The sequence below is a fragment of the Thamnophis sirtalis genome, unplaced genomic scaffold (assembly GCF_051295495.1).
Source record: "Thamnophis sirtalis isolate CommonGarterSnake01/CBP01778 unplaced genomic scaffold, rThaSir2_p1.2 scaffold_1, whole genome shotgun sequence".
Lineage (NCBI taxonomy): Eukaryota > Metazoa > Chordata > Lepidosauria > Squamata > Natricidae > Thamnophis > Thamnophis sirtalis.
Genome location: NW_028261381.1, coordinates 150,628,412 through 150,652,838, shown reverse-complemented (window position 1 = coordinate 150,652,838; position 24,427 = coordinate 150,628,412). Strand labels below are relative to the sequence as shown.

The window sequence follows — 24,427 nt, the reverse complement described above, 5'->3', positions numbered from 1 at the left end:
TTAGACCTTTGGAAAGGATGTGGATATAGAGAACCTGATGCTTTAGTGCAGGGGTGTCAAACTGGCAGCCCACGGGCCACATGCATCATGCACAGGCCACACCCAGCCCAGCTCCGCAAAGGCAAAAAAGTTGCAATACGTCATATAATGCGATAGAGTTTGACACCCGTGCTTTAATGTCTGGATTAACCTTTTGCATCTTTCTTCCTTTCTTAGGTATCACGTAAAATTTCCCATCGCCCCCTCCTTATATTTCGCTTACCTAACCTTCAGGTTTTGGATGGCATAACAGTTAGCCCAGAAGAAAGGGCAAGAGCTGAATTCCATTTGCTAGAACAGCAAGTAAAGCATGGTTATTATAATTAAGTTTGGTTTGGGCTGTTACTATTTTGGGAATGATGAACCAGATTTGATTCTGCTTGTTTAATACTTGCCTTTAGAAAGTTCTATTCTCTTTCCTTCCTTCTTTCCTTCCTTCCTTCTTTCCTTCCTTCCTTCCTTTCTTTTGTCTTTCCGTCCTTCCTTTATTCATAATTCAGCATACTTTTGACACACAGCATGCGGGTTGCCATCTTTCATCAAGAATTTAAAGCTGGCATCATGACAGATCAGAAATAAGAGTTGCAATTGTCTATTTAACAATACTGCTATCTTAAGCTATCTTACTCCAAAGATTATTGTTACCCCGTGGGCCCCAGTTACCTGCTCAGAAATGATCATCATTATATGCTCATTGACCTGAAATAACATTTTCTGATGAGGCTGGCAAGGTCAACTTATTCCATTTTACTTTCCTGAAGCACTAAATGACTTTGAATGTACACTTGTGACTCACTTTTATTTTGAAGGAATCCATACTTGATGGTACCTTGTCACCTAGAGGCAACCAAGTGAGTCCTGCTGTGCTTCAGAGAAAGCAAATAAAAACAGGGAGTGATTTCCAACAAATATAATTGGTGAAGAGAATTAAAAAGCAAGGGAATGGGGTATAAGGTTAAGAGATTGAATGGGTGAGGATTTGGGAAGCAAAGAAGTAATTTGTTATTTTTTTTGTTTACCTATCTATCTTGTCACATTTGTATACACAACATACATAATAAAACAATACATAAAAATGTTAAAACCAGTTTAAAATAAAACAAAAATTCACAGCAGAAAAGCATGCAGAAAGTACATGAGTAAACCATCATACAACTATGTAATAGCCTCTGTTCTATCTTGGGATAAATTTACCACTTTATATCAGAGGTGGTATTCAGCAGGTTCTGACCAGTTATGAAGAACCAGTAGCGGAAACTTTGAGTAGTTTTGGAGAACCGGTAAATACCACCTCTGACTACCCCCACCCCCATTTATTATCTGCCTCCTGAGTACCAGCTGATCGGGAGGGAATGGGGATTTTGCAGCAACCTTCCCCTGGAGTAGGGAGGGAATTGAGATTTTACAGTATCCTTCCCCTGCCATGCCCACCAAGCCACACCCACAGAACTGGTAGTAAAAAAAATTGAATCCCACCACTGCTTTATATGTCCAAATTTTACCTTGGATCCAAAATCTCACAATCGTTTATAAAAATGTGAATATGGCATAACCTGGGTTTAACCACATTTTATTTTTCCCAATAAATAAATCAAGAAGTGTTTGTGTTCCAGTTACATTTTTAGTCCATAATTATGTGCACTTACAGGAATAAGTAGCCTAACACCAGCAAAAGCTTGGTGAATTATAACTTGTAAGGGTTCTTGAGCCATTGATAGTCAGTTGTCCTTGACCTCTTCAGTATCTGGATTAGAGACCATCTCAGAATTCTGTGGATGAATGCCATCTTGTGGCATCATGGAAGAAAGATAGAATGTAAACTTATTCAAACACGTAGAATTATGCATGGCATAATTCTGAGTAATCACTGACCTTGATGATATATATAATTATGGAACTTCTGAAGGGACTTAATGCAGTATCTCTGCTAGAGTTCAAATTGCAAGCTTTCTGTGTTGCAACTTACAAAGGAATTCCACTTGGTTTGTGGTTGGGCCATTTTCTTACTTATAAGAATTTCCACAAGTCTCCACCCCTGGTTTCTTGCTCTGTTTTTCCCACAGCCACTGACATAGTAACCAATGTATAATGAACTTCACGGCAGCTTTGCAGTTTGTGAACTGCATTTTTTCCACTTTTCTGCTGTAGAAATATATATTGCACAAGGAAAGGATAGAGATGGGGACAGTCTTAGTGCCTTGTTCAGAGGCCACTTTTGATATATCTTTACTGATTAGCTAAAGGAATCCCGATTTATTCTACAGAACTCATACTAAATTCTCATGTTGGCTTGGTGAGGACAGTTACAGTCCATTATAAGACTAACTCTGAAGGTTTGGTCATTATTTAAAATGAGAGTGTCTGTATGACAGTTGCCGCTATATCCTGGAGACTTTAGTATCCTTTCCTTTTTTATGAGCCAGCTTTTACATTTTCAGTAAGACAGGTGAAACTGTATTTATAATCCCCAGTTGAATAAGAATGGTAAAATTTCCAATGGAAATAAAAATCTAGTACTGTTAGTAGCACCTTACAGTTTCTATTATTAAGAGAAGAATTAATTTGAAAATTGGCAAAATGTTTTATTTTTGCATCTTGACTCTTAAGCTGCAGATTTTTTTCTCCTTGGAATAAAATATGGATCATCTAAGTTTGAAGATTTCTTTTGTATTTCAAATTGCTATAGAGAAAAGGATATACCTTTAATAAACTGGGCCTTTGACAGCCTTGATTTGTGATGTCTGACATACATGTCATAGCAGGAAAAATTTATGCCATCTTTCTAAGAAATGAAGCATGTTTCTCTATGTCACTTGAAGATCCAATTCTTCTTAACTCAATTATTGCTTCTTATAAATTAGTATTATTGTATTAATAATAAATTTATTTGCCACACATCTCACAGTAAATGCTCTAATTCTAAACCGAAGTCTGTTTTATAAACTGGATATCACGTAAAAATCAATTATAATACAACATTAGTGCAGCTAGGAATAGAATGCAAAGGCTTCCCACTTATTAGTGAAATATTCTGTTTTTCAAAAAGTTTGAATGCAAATCATCTACTTAGCTATAATAGAACTGAGGTATTTTCTCATTAGTCTGCCACAAGTAGAACAAGTTCCTCAGTTTTCTTTGTGACACTCAAGTTATTTTTCCTTAAGTGCTTGTAGAAAATTAAGAAAGAAAAATCTTATTCTTTTCTTTAAAATAATTTAGTTTTGGCATGAAATATCAAATGAAATTTTACATGGAGAAAAGCAACTAAATAAGCCTCTTATATAATATGTGTTTTATTTGGTGGGCCAGATACTTGAGATATTTTAATAAATAATTTAAAAGAAGGAGAGCTAGTTTGGTCTAGTGGTTTAAGGCACCAAGCTAAAAACCAGAGGACTGTAAATTCTAGTCTTGCCTTAGAATAAAGGTCAGCTGGGTGACTTAGGGCCAGTCACTCTCTCTCATGATATCAGACTTTGATAACCAGTAATCAATTCCTATCAAAACCAAAACAGGCAAACCCTGCATTGGTGAGGAAAACACTAAGAAGAAGAAAAACAACAACAAAAGAACATTACATTTATTTAATAATTCCCCAATCCATTTCATTCTATTTTATGGTTAGCTAATCTCATATGCTTTTTTCCGCTGAGGACTAATAACATACATGTATTCAAGTTATAGTTGTGGGTTCTGTTAGATATCCCCCCCCCCCCGCTGATAGACTGCAAGAGGTTTCCACCAAGGTCCTCTGTTCCGGCCAATGAATCTCATTGGCTAAGAGGTCTGACAGATCCCTTTAAAAGGGGATGCTGCCCGACCATTCCCCAGCTGGATGTTTACTTGACTTGCAATAAAGAGCTGTTGTTACTGAAGCCTTTGTGTGCCTCCTTTACCCGATCTAACACTGGCGACGAAGGTGGGATCTGGTCCCCCTCGTGGGCCAAGGCATCTTCCGGGTATGCCACAAAGAAACCTGCAAAAAACTTCCCATGATGGTGGTTAGAGATGACCTGCAGAGCCTGTTGGGGCTCGATTAGTTCCAAGCCCTGGGATTGGAAGTGACCAAAGTCAACTCCATGGAGGAGGAGGACGCTGACACCGCCGCTGACGCCACTGAAGCAATTTTAAGGAGTTCGAGGATGTATTTGGCACTGGTCTGGGTGAGTACAAAGGAACCCCCATTTCCTTTAGCTTAGACCCTACAACAGCCCAATTAGGCTAAAGCCCAGGAGAGTACCTTTCGCTCTCCGCCCAAAAATTGACAAAGAAATCGATAAACTCGTGAGCCAGGGCATCTTAGAACCAGTCGATCATGCACGCTGGGAAACGCCAATTGTGACACCTGTCAAGCCTGACAGGTCTTTACGCATCTGCACAGACTATAAATGCACAATTAATAAAGCCCTATAACAAAGCGCTTACCCTGTACCTGTTGTACAACACCTATTGCATTCTCTCGGTCCGGAAAAAATATTTGCAAAATTAGATATGGCGCAGGCATACCAACAATTGCCAGTAGATGGCACTACTGCAGAGGCCCAAACCATTGTGACGCACAGGGGTACAATCAAATGCAACCGCCGGCAATTTGGGGTTAGTATCGCCCCCGGACTGTTCCAAAGCGTAATGGAATGATTTTTGTAGGGATTCCAGGAGTTGTCCCCTATTTAGATGACATTTTGGTATCAGCCGCAAATGAAGCGCAACTTTTAAAAAGTGTACGGACAGTTTTGGCTAGAATCAGAGACAAGGGCCTCCGCCTTAAAAAAGAAAAATGTAAAATCAATGTACCAAAAGTCGAATTTCTAGGGTACATGATCGATGGGTCTGGAATTCACCCGACCTCACAAAAAATTAAAGCCATTAAGGAAGCCCCCACACCTCGCAATCAGACCAAACTACAGGCGTTCCTCGGGCTCCTTAACCTCTACAGCGTCTTTCTCAAACAGAAAGCAACAGTTGCTGAACCATTACATCAGCTCTTAGCCAAGAACACGAAGTGGTCCTGGGGCAAAACTGAGGCCTCTGCATTCGCCGCCGTAAAAAGACTCTTATCAGCAGACTCGTTCCTAGTTCAATACAGCCAGACCCTGCCTTTGGTGTTAACCTGTGACGCTTCTTCTTTCGGTGTTGGCGCAGTCCTTAGTCTCACCGCATGCCAAATGGTGCTGAAGCCCCCATTGCATTTTACTCCAGGACATTATCCGCCGCTGAGTGGAACTACAGCCAACTGGACCATGAGGCTTTGGCTGCAGTAGCCGGAGTAAAAAGATTCCACGAGTATCTCTATGGCCGGAATTTTGAACTGATTACAGACCACAAGCTGTTGCTAGGGTCGCTGGATGGTGACCACCCCACCGCAGTCTCACTATCTCCACAAATGACCAGATGGACAATATTCTTGGCAGCCTATTCCTACCGCCTCATCCACCGACCAGGCACCACGTTAGGACATGCGGATGCCTTGAGCCCAGTGCCCGAAGTTCTCACTGACCCCACCCCTGAGACAGTGGTCCTCCTCATTGACTGCCTGGAAACCGGACCCGTTTCTTCCAGTGACATTGCACGCCACTCCACAAAGGACCCCATGATAAAGCAAATTTTGAACTGGGTGTGGAGGGGGTGGCCCAAGGGGCCTGTTGGGGCTGAATTCAAAATGTATTTTTCCAAGCGGGATGAATTGTTGGTTATTAACAGTTGTTTGTTGTGGGGGGACAGGGTAGTCATTCCCGGAAAATTGTGTATAGCAGTCCTAGAAGCACTGCACGTAGGGCACCTGGGGGTGGTTAAAATGAAGTTTCTAGTAAGGAGTTATGTTTGGTGCCTAACATGGACAGGGACGTACAAGAATGGGTAGCCACATGCACAACCTGTCAGGAGTCCAGACCAGCTGCCCCAGAAGTGTCCGCCAAGGAATGGGAGCGCCCGCAAGCACCATGGTCCAGAATACACATTGATTTCGCTGGACCAGTCCATGGCCAAACCTTCTTCATAGTCATGGACGCATTTTCTAAATGGTTAGAAGTAGTCCTGAGGAGTTCCACTACAGCAGAATCTGTCATCAAGGTACTATAGAAACTATTCACTACGCATGGTTTCCCCGATGTATTAGTCTCCTACAACGGGCCCCAATTCACTGCCATGACATTCGAAACATTCTTAGCAGCTCAGGGAATCAGACATGCTCTGGTCGCCCCATTCCATTCGGCCTCCAATGGCCAGGCAGAATGGATGGTAAGATCCGCAAAGGAAGCCCTCAATAGGATGGGCCTAGGCGATTGGCAGACACAAATTGATCATTACTTACTCATACAACACATCACACCCAGTGCTACCACAGAAGCCTAGCTGAACTCCTCATGGGCCGCCGCCTTAGGTTTCACCTAAACCGGCTACACCCAAATTATTCCACCTCAACACCCCCTGACTCCACTAGCAGGGTCAGGTCCTTCAACATAGGAGATTCAGTATATGCACACAATTACACTGGGAGAACGTTATGGATTCCCGCAACTATAATTGGTATTACCAGTCCTCAGTCGTACACAGTAAAACTTGAGGACGGTAAAAACTGGAGAAGGCATATTGACCAACTCCGTAGCTGCCTGTCTAACTCAACGCTTAGACAGTCAAACATAATTCCTGCACAAACCGAAAGAAGCTACACACAAAATAACAGTCCTGAGGAAAACCCGAGAATGTCGGATGACTTATCTGACTTTGATGCAGGCCCACAGCGAGTTCTTAGCGATTCAACACCAGAAACTCCAGCCGCAGCCTGTGAAAAGTTCCAGGAGGTTCCACCAGGTGGATCTGCAGGAGCAACAGGTCCGTCCGACTTGCACGAAGGAAACACCAGGACTGAACTGCGCAGGTCAGGCAGAACTATGCAAAAGCTCGCCTACCTGCGTGACTACGTCACCAATTAGATTGCTCCATCCTAGAGGGGATGGGTGTTAGATATTCTCCCCCTCTGACAGACTGCAAGAGGGTTCCACCAAGGTCCTCTGTTCCAGTGGGAACACAGGTTGAATCTCATTGGCTAAGAGGTCTGACAGATCCCTTTAAAAGGGGATGCTGCCCGACCATTCCCCAGCCAGATGTTTATTTGACTTGCAATAAAGAACTGTTGTTACAGAAGCCTTTGTATGCCTCCTTTACCTGATCTAACAGGTTCCTTTTGTAAAATGGAAATTCTACTTCTTGAAGAAATAACAGTAGAGTGGCAAAAGCGGGAGTATTATTTTAAAGGCCATTTTCAGTCTGCTCTACGTACAGGCTGGTGTCACCAGGATATCCTCTGTTAGAGTCCCAGCAGGTTCCTCAGTCCCCCATCTTGAACCAAATTGTTCTTGCATGCTGTTGTGGCCTTTTTTCATCCATTTTATCAGTTTTCCAGTTCGGCTTTTTATGAGATGTAGGCATAGCTTGTTTCTAACAGAATTTTCAGATTTTAAAAAACCTTTTAAAGGGTTTCAGTGAGAGAAGGGGAAAATTCTCTTATCCAGTTGTTCAAGGTAGAGCATGAAGTAGCCGGCTGAAACTGAAGAGAAACTGCTGTCAAGTGAAGAAGAACTACTGTCAAAAGCTACTGGGGTCAGAACACAGAATTAAGCTGTTTTAGTACCTGCTCATGTTTATAAGGAAACTGCCACAACTCAGTGATAAACTGGATGTTTTCAATGCAGAAGGTTCCAGGTTCTGCCCCAACCATCTCCAGGTAGGCATCATTTGCCTGAAATATCAAGAGAGCTAATGCCAGTCAGATTAACCAAGGCTGAATTAGATGGCTTAAAAGTCCAGTTTCCTGTTTTTCTTTATAGGTCTCTCTTCCCAGCAGAAAAACTATTGTTCTAATCAGGGCTTTCATCTGCATGGGACTGCTGCCAAAGGCAAGACCCCAGCAACTTTACAATTTTCAATAAATTAGGAATTGGTTCCTGGATTGGAACTGAAGTGAAGTAGAGGGAGTTCATTCATTTTTGCATCAATATTTTTTCAAGTTGTCTAATAACCTGTTATGGAGTTGGCTTTTAAACTGATCTAGTTAATTATAAAATATGCTCCACCTGAGAAAAAATAAAAGTATGGGAATTTGTTGGAAAGAGGACAAACTTGCATTGAGAGTATTCTAGGGCAGAATATCAGAAAAGTGAGAAGTGCATTTTTTTTTTTACAATAAGCACTGAGGCAAACTTCCAGTCCTCAGACCTTGCAGTGAAATCCTAAAAGAAAGAAAATGTTAATCCAAAAATATAGAAACTGGGAGCCTGATCAGATTTTTGAACATATGTTTAAAATAATAAGAGTTTGTTTTCACCATTATGAATGAAAATCAGTTTTAAAGGAATATCAGCTGCTTGAAGATATTTGAAATCATTGTCTTAATTTTTTTCAGAATGTGAAAAAACACCCAAATAGTCAGAAATATACAATGGCACACAAAACAATAACATCTGATGTTAATAATACTTAAAAGCTTATTAGAACAAATGGAGTGTACTTTAAAAAAAGGTTGCAAAAGAAAATCCATAGGGGCGTGAGAGATAACTTTAAAGAATAATCACTAAGAAGGCTCTTCTGTATCTAATCCTGAAAAAAACATAGTTCTGGTTGAGAAATAAAAATCATTAGAGTTGTGTTCTTGGACTTCACTTTGAAAGAAGTCCCTGACAAGATGATTAGAGATTTCAGAAGTGCTTTACTGTTGCTGCCTCTTGAGAGAGAATGACTTGCCCAAGATCACTTATCTGGCTTCATGCCTAAATTGGTACTAGAACTCCCAATTTCTCAGTTTCCAGCTTGAAGCTTTAACAACTAGACCAGGGCTGTCAAACTCCCGGCCCATGGGCCAGATGCATTACACATTGGCCACACCCATGCCCAGTTTAGTGAAGGGGGAAAGGTCTCAATACGTTACGTGACACTGCCGTGATGACATGAGTTTGACACCCCTGGACTAGACCAAACTGACTCTCAGTTGAGTGTAGTGGAGAAAATAAGCCTAACAAAATGGAGACTACCTTATGTTATCTCCCCCAAAGTCCCCTGCAATCCTACCCAAACCAAAGAATATAAGCCGCTTTACCAGCTTGCAGTACAGCTCAAGGGCAACCCTTACAAGGGAATTGCAATCTAGGGAAACCCCAAGACTCCATTTTCTATCAGTTGAATATTCCATCTCTTGCTGCCTTCTTGAAAGGGCCACTTTGCATAACAATCAAAGTAATCCAATGCACTGACAAAAACTGCCTACCCCTCCCCTAAACTGGCCAGTAAATCAGATCCCTAGGATTTCCTGCCTTGTATTCCCCAACATCTATTCAAATCTTTTTCCATTGTTGGGATCTTTCTTGTAAAGCAGAATGTTCAGCATGAGCCTACAACATTTTAATTATTTTTATAGCATGTTCAAGACTAGGTGATACTTTATTGCTTCTTATCTCCTCATGTAGGTTCTTCCTTCAGCCAGTTCTCCAATAGAGTGTGGATTTCCTGGGCTCTTATCTGCTTTCCCCAAAGCATGTCCCTTGAAGATAGCCAATATGAGTCTTTCGGGAGCAATCAGCCACGCGTATATGACTGAGTTTGGTTTTCCCTACACTATTGATGAAGTGAATGGAAGCGAGGCTAACAAAAGTAAGTATAAGGGGACTGTTAACGCTTCATTTTGTGCTGTGTGTCAAAAATTTTGCCTCCTGTCAATGATTTCTCATGGATTTGGCCAATTCACTCTGGTGGTTTTGGGTAGCTTTGGACTGTGCAATGGAATCATGAGATGGTAAATTTGATTGGTTGAAGATTAAAGTAGAAGCTGCCTGACATAAGATAGCGACTGGAATGGGAACCTAATGGCCCTAATTTCATAACTCCTAATCATCAGGACAGAAAAGTTAAGCAAATGTTTTCCTGTCCAAGGTCTATAGTTGCAAGGACAGTATTGTACATTACAATCTTGTACATGTGAGTCTTCTTTTTTTGCATTTTTTTAAATTTTCTATTCTTTTACATATCATTGTGAGTATACATTCAGATAATTGTTATTCTTCTTTACATTTGTCATTCTTATACATTCGTTATTCCATTTAATAGGTTATAATATACAGTTTGGGTTGCTTTATTTACCATCCCTTACGCCTGTTGTAACACCACCTTATTTTTCCTTTCTTTTCTCCCTCCCTCCTCTACTTTCTTCCTTCCTCCTCTCCTTCCCCTTCCTTCTTTCCTTACCTCTCCCCTACTCCTACTCTTCCTCTTCCCCGTCCTACCCTCTCTCCTTCTCTTTCTCTCCCTTCCGCCCTCCTCTCGTTACCTCTTTCTTCTTTCCCTCCTCTTCCTCTCATTCTTTCCTCCTCTCTCCCTTTCTTTTTCTACTATTATAGGTGTCTCTTTCAAATCTAAGTTTATGCTTTCTTGGGATGGTATTTCCACAAACCTGAATATAATTTAGTATCATTTCTTATTCCCTTACCTTCACTAATCTATCCTAACTGTATTTTTTTCTTTCCCCTTTATATCTCGCTCTTGAATATATACTTGTATTTTTAATATTTTTACATGTGAGTCTTCTATGGGTGAGACAAGAGCACACATTCCTCCAATCCTCTGTTGTCCATGATCTTAATTCAGTTGCTTGCCTGCCTCGAAATGTCACATTTTAGAACATACAGACATAGTAATAATTACCTTCATTTAACACATTGACTATGTGTTTTTTGTTCTTACTGGGTTTTTTTTCCCCTCCTTTAATTATGAAAGCTGCCCGGGGTCATTTTTCAGTCCAGCAGCTTTCTAAATAAAATGATATGTAAAAATGATAATGCAAAAATATGTTGCATTAATATTAATTTACGATAACACAGCTTTAAAAGTACAAGTTCCATCTCTGAATAGATGACTTAAAAAGACCAATGGAATGGAGCGAGTCAGTTTGGTATAGTGGTTAAGGCACCAGGCAGAAAAGTAGGGAATTCTGAGTTCTAGTCCTGCCTTGGACACAAAGCCAGCTGGATACCTTGTTCTAGTCACTCTCTCAGCCTTAGAAAATAGGCTGTGTTGTACCACTTTTGAAATCTTGCCAAGAAAATTACAGAGACTAGTTTAGGCAGTCACTAGGAGTCAACCCTGATTCACCCATCCACCCCCCGCAAAAAAAAAGACTAGGTATGGCAATTGGAACTGCCATATCTGGTTCTAGGAAGGTGGATGATTATGAAATGGCAACAAAGATACATAAGTTCTTTGCTGCCACTAGTGGTCATCCAAATTATAGCAATCGTAAGAAAAGGGCTGTTCTAGTTAGAGAATAAAGGTGGGAAAATAATCATGCAGATCTGTAGCTATTTTCTTTTGGAGTAAGCTGTTTATAATTCACTTCAGTTTTTTCCCATTTAATTCACTTTTCTCCTCTTTACCTTAAATAATAAAAAATACCAAAATTTGGATAAATACCAATTTTGCAGTTTAATTTTCAGGTAGGAAACCAAAGAACACAGCCCTGGGATTGTGTAGTTCTCGGAGCATTCATGCTGAATTAGCCATGAGACAAGCCAAAAGTACATCGGGTAACTTTCCAAGCCATGGGACCTCATAGATCATCCTTGCTGAATAATGTAAGTTTATTTCATCCATGTTAATGATTTTCAGCAGCTCTCCTCCAACAACTCAGAGTGGTTTGCCAGGTTGTTAATTACCTTATCTGCTTTATGTCTGTATGCCTCCAAATAATTCAACATAGTGATCACGATTCTTCCATTTATACTTATAACAGTCTAATGGGAAGATTACACTAAAGAGATCCTGATTGACTTCACATTACTCAGGAAGTTTTCTGAGAAAGCAGGACATTGACACTCAATATATCTTCTTTTGGTCTAATATTTTAGCTACTACAGGTAATCCTCGGGTTACATTTGGACTGGAATTTCCATTTTGTTTTTTATTTATTTTTGTTTCTGGAAGGAGATATTGTTAGGGGAAAGCAAGAATGTCACTCAGAGATGATCCCAATATGGATTCTCCTGATGGGAATAGAAGTTGTTAAAACTAAAAGAAATTGGCAAGAAGGACAGATGATAGCTTGATAGACATTATAGATGCCTTGATCCCCAGATCAAGACCAAGTCTTCACTTAAAGACCAATCATTTTAAAAACAGTTCAAAGTTATGACAGACTCAAAAAGTTACTTATGATCACCCTTGAAGTTATGACTGCTGCACACACATCCCTGTGGTCACATGATTCCATTTTGAGCACCTGTTTAACTGTTTATTAAATTTATAGGCCGCCCAATCCTGGAGGACTCCGGGTAGCTTACAGAAACAGAAATTAAAAAAGATTAAAAACAGATAAAACACGACAAATTTAAAAAAGACACAACATGCACCCAATCTAAGCGGGGCTGGACCTCAATCCAGAGGTCAACAGCCTCAGGCCTGCCAGAATAGCCAGGTTTTAATAGCTTTTCGGAAGGCCATGAGAGCAGGTAGGGTCCGGATCTCTGGGGTAGCTCATTCCATAGGGCCAGAGCGGCAACAGAGAAGGCCCTACTCCGAGGTGTCGCCAGTCGGCAACCAATTTACATTTACAATAGGTTGCATTGTCCCATGGTCATAGGACCATGATTTGTGACTTTTTTGCCAGTTTCTGGCAGTCCCCCCCCCCCATTTCTGACAAAAAAAACCCATTTGGTAGACTGGATTTACTTAACAACCACTTGATTCGCTTAACAACTGTGGTGACTTGCTTTACAGCCATCCCAAAAATAGTAGCAAAACTTAGTCAGGTCATGTGGTGGCCCATGTAACAATGATTTACAACCCAAATTCCAGGCCCAATTGTGGTTGCTAAGTGAGGATTACTTGTAAGTAATTATTGCTTGGAAGAACAGATTGCCTGGCAAATTTAATTCTTTTTGTAATATCCTTACATACTTTCTTTTTCCCTCTGTCCAGTTACTTTCTTCTCTGCTTATTTCCTGTCAGCAAGGATCTCCCATTTTTCTTTCCCTCCTAATAGTTTCCCCTTCTGCTCATCCCATCTCCACCTAATTTTCTTCTTTCCTGCTGCTGCTAAAAGGAAGAACAGAAAGGTTTGTGAGTTTCTGCAGGGGTAGTTGGTGTGTAATGTAAGAGAAAAAAGGTTAATTTATAGAGTGGGAGCACAAACCTGAATCCTTTTTATAAGCGATTAATTCTAATCAGTAATTAAGTCAACAAATTTTTTTCCTCTGCTTTTTTTAATGAAGAGTAGATTATGAAAAGTACATACATATACAGACATATATGCATAGAACATTTATTGGGGAGGAAGCTAATTTCGAACGGAATTGGTAACCCTTGATTAAGGAGGTGGGAAACTGACAATTGTCCCAAATGTGCTTTTTCAAGAGGCAACTGGACTTCCTTCATTTCTCCTTGAGGACATTTCGCTTCTCATCCAAGAAGCTTCGTGGATGAGAAGCAATAGCAATAGCAATAGCAGTAGACTTATATACCGCTTCATAGGGCTTTCAGCCCTCTCTAAGCGGTTTACAGAGAGTCAGCATATTGCCCCCAACAATCTGGGTCCTCATTTTACCCACCTCGGAAGGATGGAAGGCTGAGTCAACCCTGAGCCGGTGGGATTTGAACCGCTGAACTGCTGATCTAGCAGTAGCCTGCAGTGCTGCATTTAACCACTGCGCCACCTTCATCTTCAATGAAAAACAAAGAAAGTCCAGGTGCCTTTTGAAAAAAGCACCTTTGGGGAGAACCATCATCTGGATGATTGAGAATCTCCATTGACATGGAACTGACCATTGCATAGAATTTTGGTTTCTTAATACTTTATAAAATCACTCATCGGAGGCTTTGGCTAGGCCCAGTGACCTCACCAACTGCTCAATTTTCCATCTAGTGCCAGTGGCTGATTTACTTTTGGAGAAAGAAGCTGCTTTCTTTAGTTTAACAACTGCCCCTTCGAAATTCTTTTTACATAAAAACTGTTCTTAATTCATGTTTTCATACTACTTTCTTTCAAATCTGAAAAAAAGTTTAAATTATTATAGGAACAAATGAACCATAGTCCTGACATCGGTATAAAAAGATTACTTTTATCAGCTTTCCTACTTTTTCACCTATTTTGCTGACTTGGACCAAAACAAATGAATTATCAGTTCCTTCAGGTTGATTACATAAAGTTATTTTAGTTTTTATTCAGAACATAATATATCATCTTGAATCAAACATGGCAGTAGATTTCCTCATTTTTTAAATGCAAAACAATTGCCAAACAGCTGCTTCCCAAGAGTTAACTGCAAAAATTGAAGCTTTTCCAGTTTATACACGAGCTGAACAGCTGGGAGATGAGGGATTCTATCTTTATTCACAGCTTGGTGTAGCCAATATGGACATAAAAAAACAGCCAGTGATCTTTGTCAACTTAACTGCCCTAAATCCGAGTTGGAAAAATATATGGATTTCCTCATAAGTTTGCTTTTTAAAAATAAAAACAGTTTTAGAATAGTTTTGAATAGGCTTACTCTGGGACAGTAACATTTTAAGTTGCTAAGATTGCTCAGAATATAACAGTAAAGTCTTGTCAGTATTCTAAAAACATTTATTAGGAGATAAGCTGTTATAGGATAGAATCCCCATCAATCAGATTCAAATGTTTTTTATATTTTGTCTAATCTTACTATTTGCTGTCTGTGTCTATAATTCAAGGTAATATTTGGAGCAGCTGATGAAATCTATTCTACAAAAGCTTATGTCACCACAAATTTTGTCTTTACAGTGCCACAATACATTTTCATTTTGCTGCAGTGAAAGGACAGTGAACTTGTTCCTCTGGAAACTACTGGAGACAATTTTGAATGCCAGACTGAGGAATGTTGGTATACATAAAAACGTAACACCTGATACTTGTGTGCATTTGAATTTCCATCCAACTATATTGTAAATCAGTTTTATTTATTAATGGAAAGAAAAAAGACCACTACAAACCATCATTTTCCAGATGTAATATGCTGTTGCTAATAGAAATATGCTCATTATTTCATTATATTTCATTATATTAGCAGAGTGCTTTCTTTCTCATGTCACCATATGCCAGGATCCCCTGTATTATGTAGCTTAGGGTAGAAACACATTCTGTTATGTGTTAAGCAGGAAAACAAGAGATCCAAAATTATGAAGTTATATGTTACAGAAGGCTGATTGAATGATTTTTAAAAAATATATTTTTGGCTTTTGAGAAATAGTAATTGTAAAGAAAAATATAATATCCCCATCAATTTCTATAATATGTGCAATTAAGAAGAGTTGGAAAATGTCCATGAACCATATGTTGGAATCTCATCTGTGGATTAAAGCATGATTTCTAAACAGAAGGCTCGTATGAAATGATTACTAAAGAACAGTAACATCTCTGGACACAATGCCTCAAATGAATCATGTCCGGCATTTCACAAAAAGAAAAATATGTTAATTTTTTTTAGAGAACATGAAGAAAGAGCTTACATGTCTACCACAGGATGGAGCCTGTCAGAAAAGCATAGTAAAACAACCTGGCAAAGGGTACATTGCCATACCAGAAATGATTCTATGAGTGGGTTTACACAACATAAACCCCTAACTCTGTTTGACAAAAAGTTTGGAATTTTCACAAATCATTGAGTTCACACAATAGGCTGAACTAAAAAAATGCCCAAGTTTCATTTTATCCTGGTTTAACATGTTCCTGTTGCATCTGAGTAAGAAGAAAAGGTATGAGGTAGAGAAAGGTTTGAATATAAACTGTTTTCCAATGGTTGGGGGGGGGGTGTCAAGGAGAAGTTACAGCTGTGACCATCTTTACAATTGATCTTAGGCAAAAGAATTGATGGAACAGATCCCTATATCCCTATATCAGGGACTCCAATATAAGGAAACATTTGGCAACTGTAGGCAGAGAAAGAACTAATTTGCCCTTCTTCTCGTGACTTATTGCTCTTGTCAATTCTTGTAGGTTATATATTAAATGGGGGGGTCTCAAATTGAGTACATCGTGTTGGTTATTTATTTACTAGTGTTCAAGGGTGGTGTGAGTAAAGCTCATCAATGCTGACATCTGCCTGAAGGCCCTCAGGGCAAGCAGATTCTCCCTGTGAGCCTCCAGTTTAATATGCCACATGACTGGGATTGTATGCCAGATCTTGGGATCTTCTGGGAAATTAAAATGATTGCTCTTAGGAACCTCTGGGTGGTTGATACTGTGTCTCCCCCTGCCACCACCTTCCCCGGGGTCAGGGAGTTCATTCTATCCAAAGCCCCCTCAGAACTAGGTATGTTTACAAACGTCTATGTAGTGACATGCTTATTCTTAAAATGTAGTTTATTTAATGCCTTGAAATTAAACTTAAAAGTCATGAACATACTTCATTACAAATGTATACCCATATTATTCTTAAAATAATTACAATAAAATACAACACTTGTTAAAAATGAAAAGGAAGCGAACTGTTGCTGACCCGTTTTTAAAATCTGACAGCTCCCAAGAACATAGAGTAGTGTTATGTAAAGGTTTCATTAACCCTGACCAGGAATATGACCGCTTGATGCCACCAGCCTTTTTTACTGAAGCGTAGCAAGTACATACACCTTTACGTAAGTTCTGCATTCAGTACCTCAGATTCTAGAAGGATATTGGAGGGCAAATGGTCAGCCCATAAGTTGAATAAATTAAAATTACCTCTCACTAATAGCAAGTTATATCACTGACCAACTAGTCAGAATGAATGTTTGTGATAAGCAGATTCATAAGGCAAAATCAGGGTAAGTCTTCTATTGTTTTTAAGTGAATGAAATAGAATTAACCTGCCTAGGTTTATTGGTTTAGGTTTATTGGACTTATATGCCGCCCTTCTCCCAAAGGACTCAGGGTGGCATACAACATAAAAACACATATTACAAAAGTTAAAAGAAAGATTAAATAGAATATCAAATATTCTATTTAATATATAATTTAATAAAATATAGTCCAATTCTGAATGATTTCAACGTTTTTATTAAAAATGGTAGATCAGACTTTCAATGACAGATTTAGACATGGTTGACAACGAACAGCATAATCCAGTATCTGTATTTCCTTGTACACCTGGTCAAAAATAATGGTTTACTGGCAATGAATAGTCTGGGAGGAGACAGGTGGCTATTTAAACTTGTATATATTCTAGAGTACAAATTTACTCTGATTAATGTATTAGTGGAAAAATCATTTGTGCTATCAGGAAGCTGTTTTAAATATTGTAGTATTATGGACATGGAGACTTTTTTTCTCTTCTGCTTTAAATGATTTAATGTGTATTCAATGTTTAAAAATCTAAGGAATTTACCAAAGTAATACACAACCAGTACAGCAACAACAGTACAGCAGTGACAGCAGCAGAAGGTCTTAAATGTATTGTCTGTATTACAAAATTTCCCCTGACTGCCAAGAACATTTTCCAAGTGAGGAACCATCACGAAAAGTCTCTCATTGGCTGCCATTGTCTCTCAATTCACATGGCTTTCTACACAAATTTTTAAATTCTGGAAAAAGTCATAATCATATGCTTCCAATGTGTGTCTTGTATCCAGAGAGACAGTTTGAAAAGATCAGGGGTGACCAGACCCTTACAGAAATAACCATCTTAGCTTTCTTCTTGAGCTGGCTGCAGGCTGCCATTTTCTCTTTAATCACTTATCCTTTGGAAGCTCTAGCTTGCTTTTAAGCTTTGTGTAATCCCTTGTGATAATTTTCTTTTACAATAAGAGGCATTTTCCTTATCTTACAACAGATCTGCTCTACAAATCTCTTCATTGAAGAGAATTGGCTGCCTCCTCTTTTACTTGGGATGATTTACAAATACATTTTTGCTCTTTGGAATGCATGGATGAGTCTGTCTGAGTCTGTGTCTATACATAATACATACAGATGTGTGTGTGTGTGTGTGTGTGTGTGTGTGTGTGTGTAAGATGTTATAGACATCTACATCACGTTTTGTTAAAAGATGTCATAGACATCTACATCACAGGGCTAAAAAGCTTTAGGCTTCTCTTAAAAAATATCTTGCTATTATGAGGCTCATTTAGTGACCAAAAACAGCACTGAAAAAAACTGACTTACAGTGATCCTCACACTTATGACAGCACCCCTATGGTGACATGATCAAAATTCAGGCACTTGGCAACATTACAGCATCCAAAACCATGTGATCACCACTTGTGATTCACTTAACAACGTTGGTTTTAAAAAGGTCATAAAATCAGGCACAATTCGCTCACCCACCTTGCTTAGCAGCAGAAATTCTGGTCCCGGTTTTGGTGGTAAGACTACCCTGTACTGAGACGATAAAAAGGGCTATTTCAGTTCTGATTGACGGAGAAAAAAGAAACATAAAACACCACCCTGTCTTTTTATTGTGTGTAATATTTGTTTTAAAAGTGCCTTCTTGTGTTCAAAATAAAAAAATCAAAATGCAAGTTTTATCAAAATATCAAGATTATGAGAGTATTCACTTGTTAAAATACAACATAAATATATGCATATTGATATTTAACCCTAACCCTAAATTTAAATGCTTAAAGACCTAGAAGGAAGTGTAGAAAATTATCCTACTTACCAGGATGCATAGAGCCTCCACTGTCATCTGTCCTAACAAATATAGGATACCAGAAAAACAAAATATTAATGTGGCCTCATGATGCAAAATGTCATCATTTTAAACTTGCATTATTACACACATACATACATACAGGACAGAGTTTGCATCACAATAGCACAATACACATTTCATCATTTGCCCCCCACATCCCCCCATAACTGTGGTACCATCCACAATTCTCTAAAGCTATGCATTTAGTCATTTACCAAACCTGATTCCTAATCAAATATTTTCTTAAAGATACAATTTATAAAGTCCAATTAAATTACAGGTCGGTATTATATTCTGAAAAAAGAATATAATACTAAATGCACATTTTAACAATCCAATGGAAAAAGCAAAAGCAAGCCCTTCCATGCTTACAATTATTCAACACAAGCTGTATTTTTGGCATTTCTCACCAGTCCTCCTTGTGATTAAACATGCTCCAAATTTCAGACATTCGTCTTAATACCGTGCAATTACAATACATGTAGTACATAATAAGAATCAATGCATTCAAAATAAAATCTTAAATCCTAATTCTTGTGTTTTTCATTATTTCCTATTAATTTACTCACATAGAAATATTTTGCAATACTTGCAATATTTTCCAATACTTGCACTTTAATTAAAAAACTCAAGTTTAACATTTTTTTCTTTTTTGAAATCCAATGTTGAAAATAAGATGAGGATAGTATCTAAACAATAAAAATACAGCTTTATTCAGGGCTGAATGCATAAAGCAATCTAAGCATTTGATCTGGCTTTCTCTAGACGGTCTATCTTTTATTTAAAACAACTTGCTGAGTGGCCCAATTTTTACATTTCCCAAACTATGTTTTTATGTACGCTTTGCCAATTTGTGCGAAAACAAGTGGAACATATCAGCACCTATCAATTGCGTTGTTAAGTTCCCTGTTCTTTCAGGTTTCTTCCCACCAATTTATCTGAAAAACAAGTATTTGCAAACACGGGTAGCCTCATTTCTTATGTCCTTTCATTTTTCATGAAGTGTTTTCAAAAGACTTCAATCAACCTTAATGGTGCATTTTTAGTTAAGGAAACAGAATGGAAGAGAAGTCAATTTAAGCTCCCTGATGAACAAGTGTCTACTGAATGTGGAGGAGGGAGAACCATAAATGGGTTTAGCAAACACAGCCAAGATAAGCAATATGCCGTGAGCAGAGCACTCAGGGAACCAGGCATACAATAGAAGCCGTAAAATACTGCAGAGCCTTTTTAAACTACAGACAATTGGAACAATAGGCTGAGCCTAGACATCTGTGTTAAACTGTGAGGAGGAAGGTGAAAAGGAAGCTGCAGTTCTGTAAAAGGGGGCTTAAAAACAGAATAGACGGGCTTAAAGCAGAATCAAATAAATGTGGGATAGTTGACTGGGCTAGAAATCAAAATTGGCATATTTTGTAGTTTAATTCACTTTGTAAGGAATTGTCTCCTTTTAAAAAAAAGAGATAAAAGCACCATTTCAAGTGGTTGCTTTATCCTTTCTCTGGAATAAATAACCCTATTTTTATAGCCACCATTTCCTCCTGCGGTGCTTCCTAGAATTATTAGGCAATGTTGCTTTTGCAAAAATGAAATTGTTTAGCTATATAACCATGCTGGATGGTGACATTGCCCAAAGGATAATTACATAAGCAGTAAAAGGCCAAAGGCAAAGGACCAATGGTCCAGGGAGAATGTCTCCTGCACTTCTATTTCACTGAAATTCGCTCAGGAGCTCTCTCCTTGGGTTCAGTTGAGGAAACCTCTCTGCAACATCTCACGTGTTGTTACCAGGAGCAATACTTAAGACTCTGAGGGACAGTAGGAATGTTTCTACCATTCGGTAAAATGAGATTGTCTCCTCATGATGCAAATTTTGAGATGTGTCTGAGAGAGAATAACTGATCCATTTGTCTCTTCCATGTGGCCTGAAAGTGGGGATATTATATTTACCAAAGGCAACGTGTGGGCTTCCTCTAAAAACCAAGGTCCAAAATATTTGATAGGACATCTTCCTGATACAGGCTTTCCATTCAGTGGAATTTACTTTTTAAAAACACTAAATATGTCCCATGGCTTTTTAAAAGTCGACATAGATGCGATGTGGCAACCATGTTTATTGTTGTTTATGAAAAGCCAGCCTTACCATTAGATAAACCAAGTCAGCTGTCTTAGCAGGTTTTTATTCTTGTCTTGACTATATGTATTTGCTGCCAAGTAGGGGGAAAGACCCAATTGTGACATTTACTGCCTCAGCTGCCAAAACAACTTTCTTGGTCTTGGATATTATATACCATGACTTTGTGAGGAGGGGCTCCATTAGCTGCTGTGTATCAAGCAACAAAACCCTGAGTTGGCCCTTGATGCCTATAGCAAAGACTAAAGACAACCTGATTTTAAGAAGACCTGAAAAAAGAGTGTATTAGTGCAGCATACATGTAATTCTCACAGCGTGCAAAGACAATATAAATGCAGACATATAGCTTGACTAGTGTCAGAAGCAAGGACTGGGAGGAGGTGGTAGGTGTGTTCTCCTTTGCCTGCATGGATATAACAATACCAATTGATAAACAATTCTGGGTTTCAAGTAATGATGGTGGGGTGGGTGATAAACCTGTCAACATCTTGGTGGCTTTATCCTGTCCTACGACTTGGTAGTTGCTGTACTGTATTACAATTTATTAGGAAAAAAAGCTGAGATTATCAAATATTTTACGTGCTTCCTCATTGCTTTCATTCTGTGGAATGTGTTTTTTACATGAACAGGGAGTGTGTATGCAGCTACTCCAATCATCCCCCAGGTTAACTCTTCTTTTGCTGAGTACACTAGTAGGAATATTTTTATTAATGTGTCTGGAGGACATTGTTCTGCTTATGCATTTTAACTAGCATGGAAATTATTTTAAATGTGCTACTTTGGTATTATTTTACTGAAGGGATATAAAAATTGAAAGCAAACTGGAAAAAAATACTTTAATGAAAGAGTTTGTCTCATTAAAAAAAATGCTTTCTTTCATGCTGCTAAGGTTACTATTTTGCTATGTGCTACTGTACATTGCAAAACATGAAACTTCTTTTGCATTATTGATGGTGGTGATGACATGTATTAAACTTACTGGACTTGAGACTGTCATTTCACAAGACTATCCTACATGAAACTGCATATATTTTACAACAGTGCCTCCATAAGTCCTTGACTGGAACCCGAATCACTGAAGTCAACAACTAAGCAATCAGACGACCCTATTTGGATCATCATTATCATCAGTGCAGTACCTGGATAGTGTCTTCATCTCTGTTTTGACTGTTATTCATTTATTTTAGCAACTTTATTTAGCTGTCCAAACAGTATGTCAGCTCAGCTACTCTCTTCTTGTTTACGTGGTACTGCAATTATTTTTATTCTACCTGTCATAGGGAGTTAGCCCTCTCCGCTGGCTTAATGCAAAGATAAAGTACACGAGGATCGGTAAGGAGAGCATTAAAGTGCACAAATACAGCCCTCATTATTCTTTTAATGTATATGTCAGCAAGACAAGGAATTAAAAGCGAAAATCAATGTAACTCCAAAAGAACATCTGATTCACGTCTACAGAAAGCATGTTTCCTATCTTTATCCTGTGTGATCCGTAAAGAAGGATTTTCTCTGAAACAATTAATTTGGTGGCCCAAACCATTTTTAAATCTAAGGAGATTTAAAGAAGGGGGACGGAATAAAATAAAACCGCTCATCTTCTTGGTGTCCTTGTAGGCAACCTGATTGCAAGATAATTCCATCACATGCCTGTTATGCCAACTGCAATGTGGTACTGTATGTAATTGGATTGTAAAGACAAATGGAAGATGCAAGAAATCTCTATAACCTTCTTTACATTGATTTAATGTCCACTTCTTTTATTTGTCTTTCATTACTTCCTTCTCAAAAAGCCCAAAACATCTTGTGATAAAAAGAATATAGGGGGCATGATAATTATTTAAAAATTTAATTCCTCAGTATTTCAACCTGAAAGTGAAAAACGTAGCAAATATGCCATGTCCCGTAGGGAGGGGGAAAGTGGAGCACAAGAAGACTATTAACGCAACTTTCCTTTGTGTCTAGCAGCAATGAACAGATGGTGTGCAATCATATAAAAATCACATACTGGAAGACTTTCCTTGACAATCTGGATGTCAAGACTGGTTGTAGACAGTATCAAGATGGAGGAATGGCCACAGTCAGGAGGACCCAAATAAGAAGCCAGAGTCTCATGCCAATGATGACAACAATTGGAAATCCAGACAAGGATTTGTTTGATATAGAAATATTGATAGCCATTGTTAATCTAAAATCTAGCACTTAGTATTACTTTAAAAGATTGTTCAAGTTGCAACTCCTCATTAAAAGGAGACAGAACTGGTAATATTTTATTTTATTTGCCTGGTGACTTCTCTTCCAATTTGCCATTACAGACCTGTTACTATATCACAAGGCTTAATTTAACAAATTAATAACATCCATACATGATAAATGTCCGAGGTAACAGATTAAAAAAACCTAAATATCCCATGAATTTAGAAGAAGCTATGAAAAGAAATGTTCCTGTTTATTCCTGCACTAATTATGGATCTAGTCTTACCACTGGCAGTCATTTTCTACTATATCTCAGCATTGGGTGTGACAATTATTTCTAATGCTGATTCAGCAGAATTACTGTATTACTCTATTAAGAGAAAGCTGGGTACCCAGAAAACATTTATATTCCAAAAACAAAAAACAATTCACTAAGAATGAATGAAACGATTGTTTTTTAAAAGCTATCAAAAGTAAGGGAAGCATGTCTAATAGTTCATGTGTAGCAAAAGAGTATTACGAAACCGAAAGGGGAAAAAATAGGCATTTTGAAAATGAGACTGCAGTGAACCTTTGCAATGCTTAACATTTGCCTTTTTAAAAATCAGTATAATCATGAATAGCCATTCTCCTCTCTTGCATAATTACTTGTATGCCTTATTTCTTAATTTAAATGTTGTACAATTCTGCTATACACTTTTTTTTTTGTTCTGTTTTGCGAAGAGGAACACAAAATATAAAAATGTTACAACAGTAAGATAACAGTGGTGGCTCCGAAGAATTATTTACAGATGCTTTTTCATGTTGCCATACGGCTAAAACTAATAGATTCCCTGCAATTCTAAGTAGCCGTGGGGTCATGCTTCTGAGATTTCTGGAAGCTCCCATGGTTTTGTAAGATCTGGAAAATTTGACCAAATATAAAGGGCAGATGTAGAGTAAGATAAAAATAGATCTAATTTACCTAGAACCTCCAAAGTGAGATTTTCTATTCAGAATATAAATCAATTGCTGTCAGACATTTCTGATAATTTCTCTAATTTTGGAAGGCACAACAAAGAATTATCACTGAATCCCTTGTGAAGCTGAAATAAGATTCAAATTCACAAAGGCATGGCAGCTGTAAAGTATGACAGAAGAATGACTACTTTCCGCCTGGAACAAAACATCATAATAGGCTATCCTCTAAATATAACTATTAAAAACTAAATCAAGTGATGATTATTGTGATTAGTGGAATTTCAATCCAAAAAACTCTTTAAGATGATTGAAATTAAGTAAGACTTACACAATGATGTACCATTGATTCAGTGAAAATGGGAGAAGCCAAATCGTTAGCTCCAACTTTTAGAAATTTGAAAAGTGAAAGCCAGCATATTAAATCAACTAATTATTCCAAGGT

The 24,427-nt window shown here is 38.4% G+C and overlaps 1 protein-coding gene across 4 annotated transcripts in view; it reads left to right on the top strand.

The window, feature by feature from the left end:
• The window catches only part of LRRC9 (leucine rich repeat containing 9), a 69,471-nt gene extending 52,955 nt beyond the window's left edge, over positions 1–16,516 (top strand). The window contains exons 30-33 of one of the 4 annotated variants that reach the window (XM_087727652.1): positions 217–342; positions 9,498–9,681; positions 11,517–11,654; positions 14,819–16,516. In XM_087727652.1, the coding sequence (XP_087583778.1) occupies positions 217–342; positions 9,498–9,681; positions 11,517–11,635 (429 nt within the window). In that variant the 3' untranslated portion in view covers positions 11,636–11,654; positions 14,819–16,516. Of the gene's footprint in view, positions 1–216; positions 353–9,497; positions 9,682–11,504; positions 11,655–14,818 lie in introns of those variants that run through there. The other 3 variants (XR_015698348.1, XR_015698349.1, XM_087727660.1) reach the window with 3 other exon arrangements.
• The last annotated feature ends 7,911 nt before the right edge of the window (positions 16,517–24,427 follow it).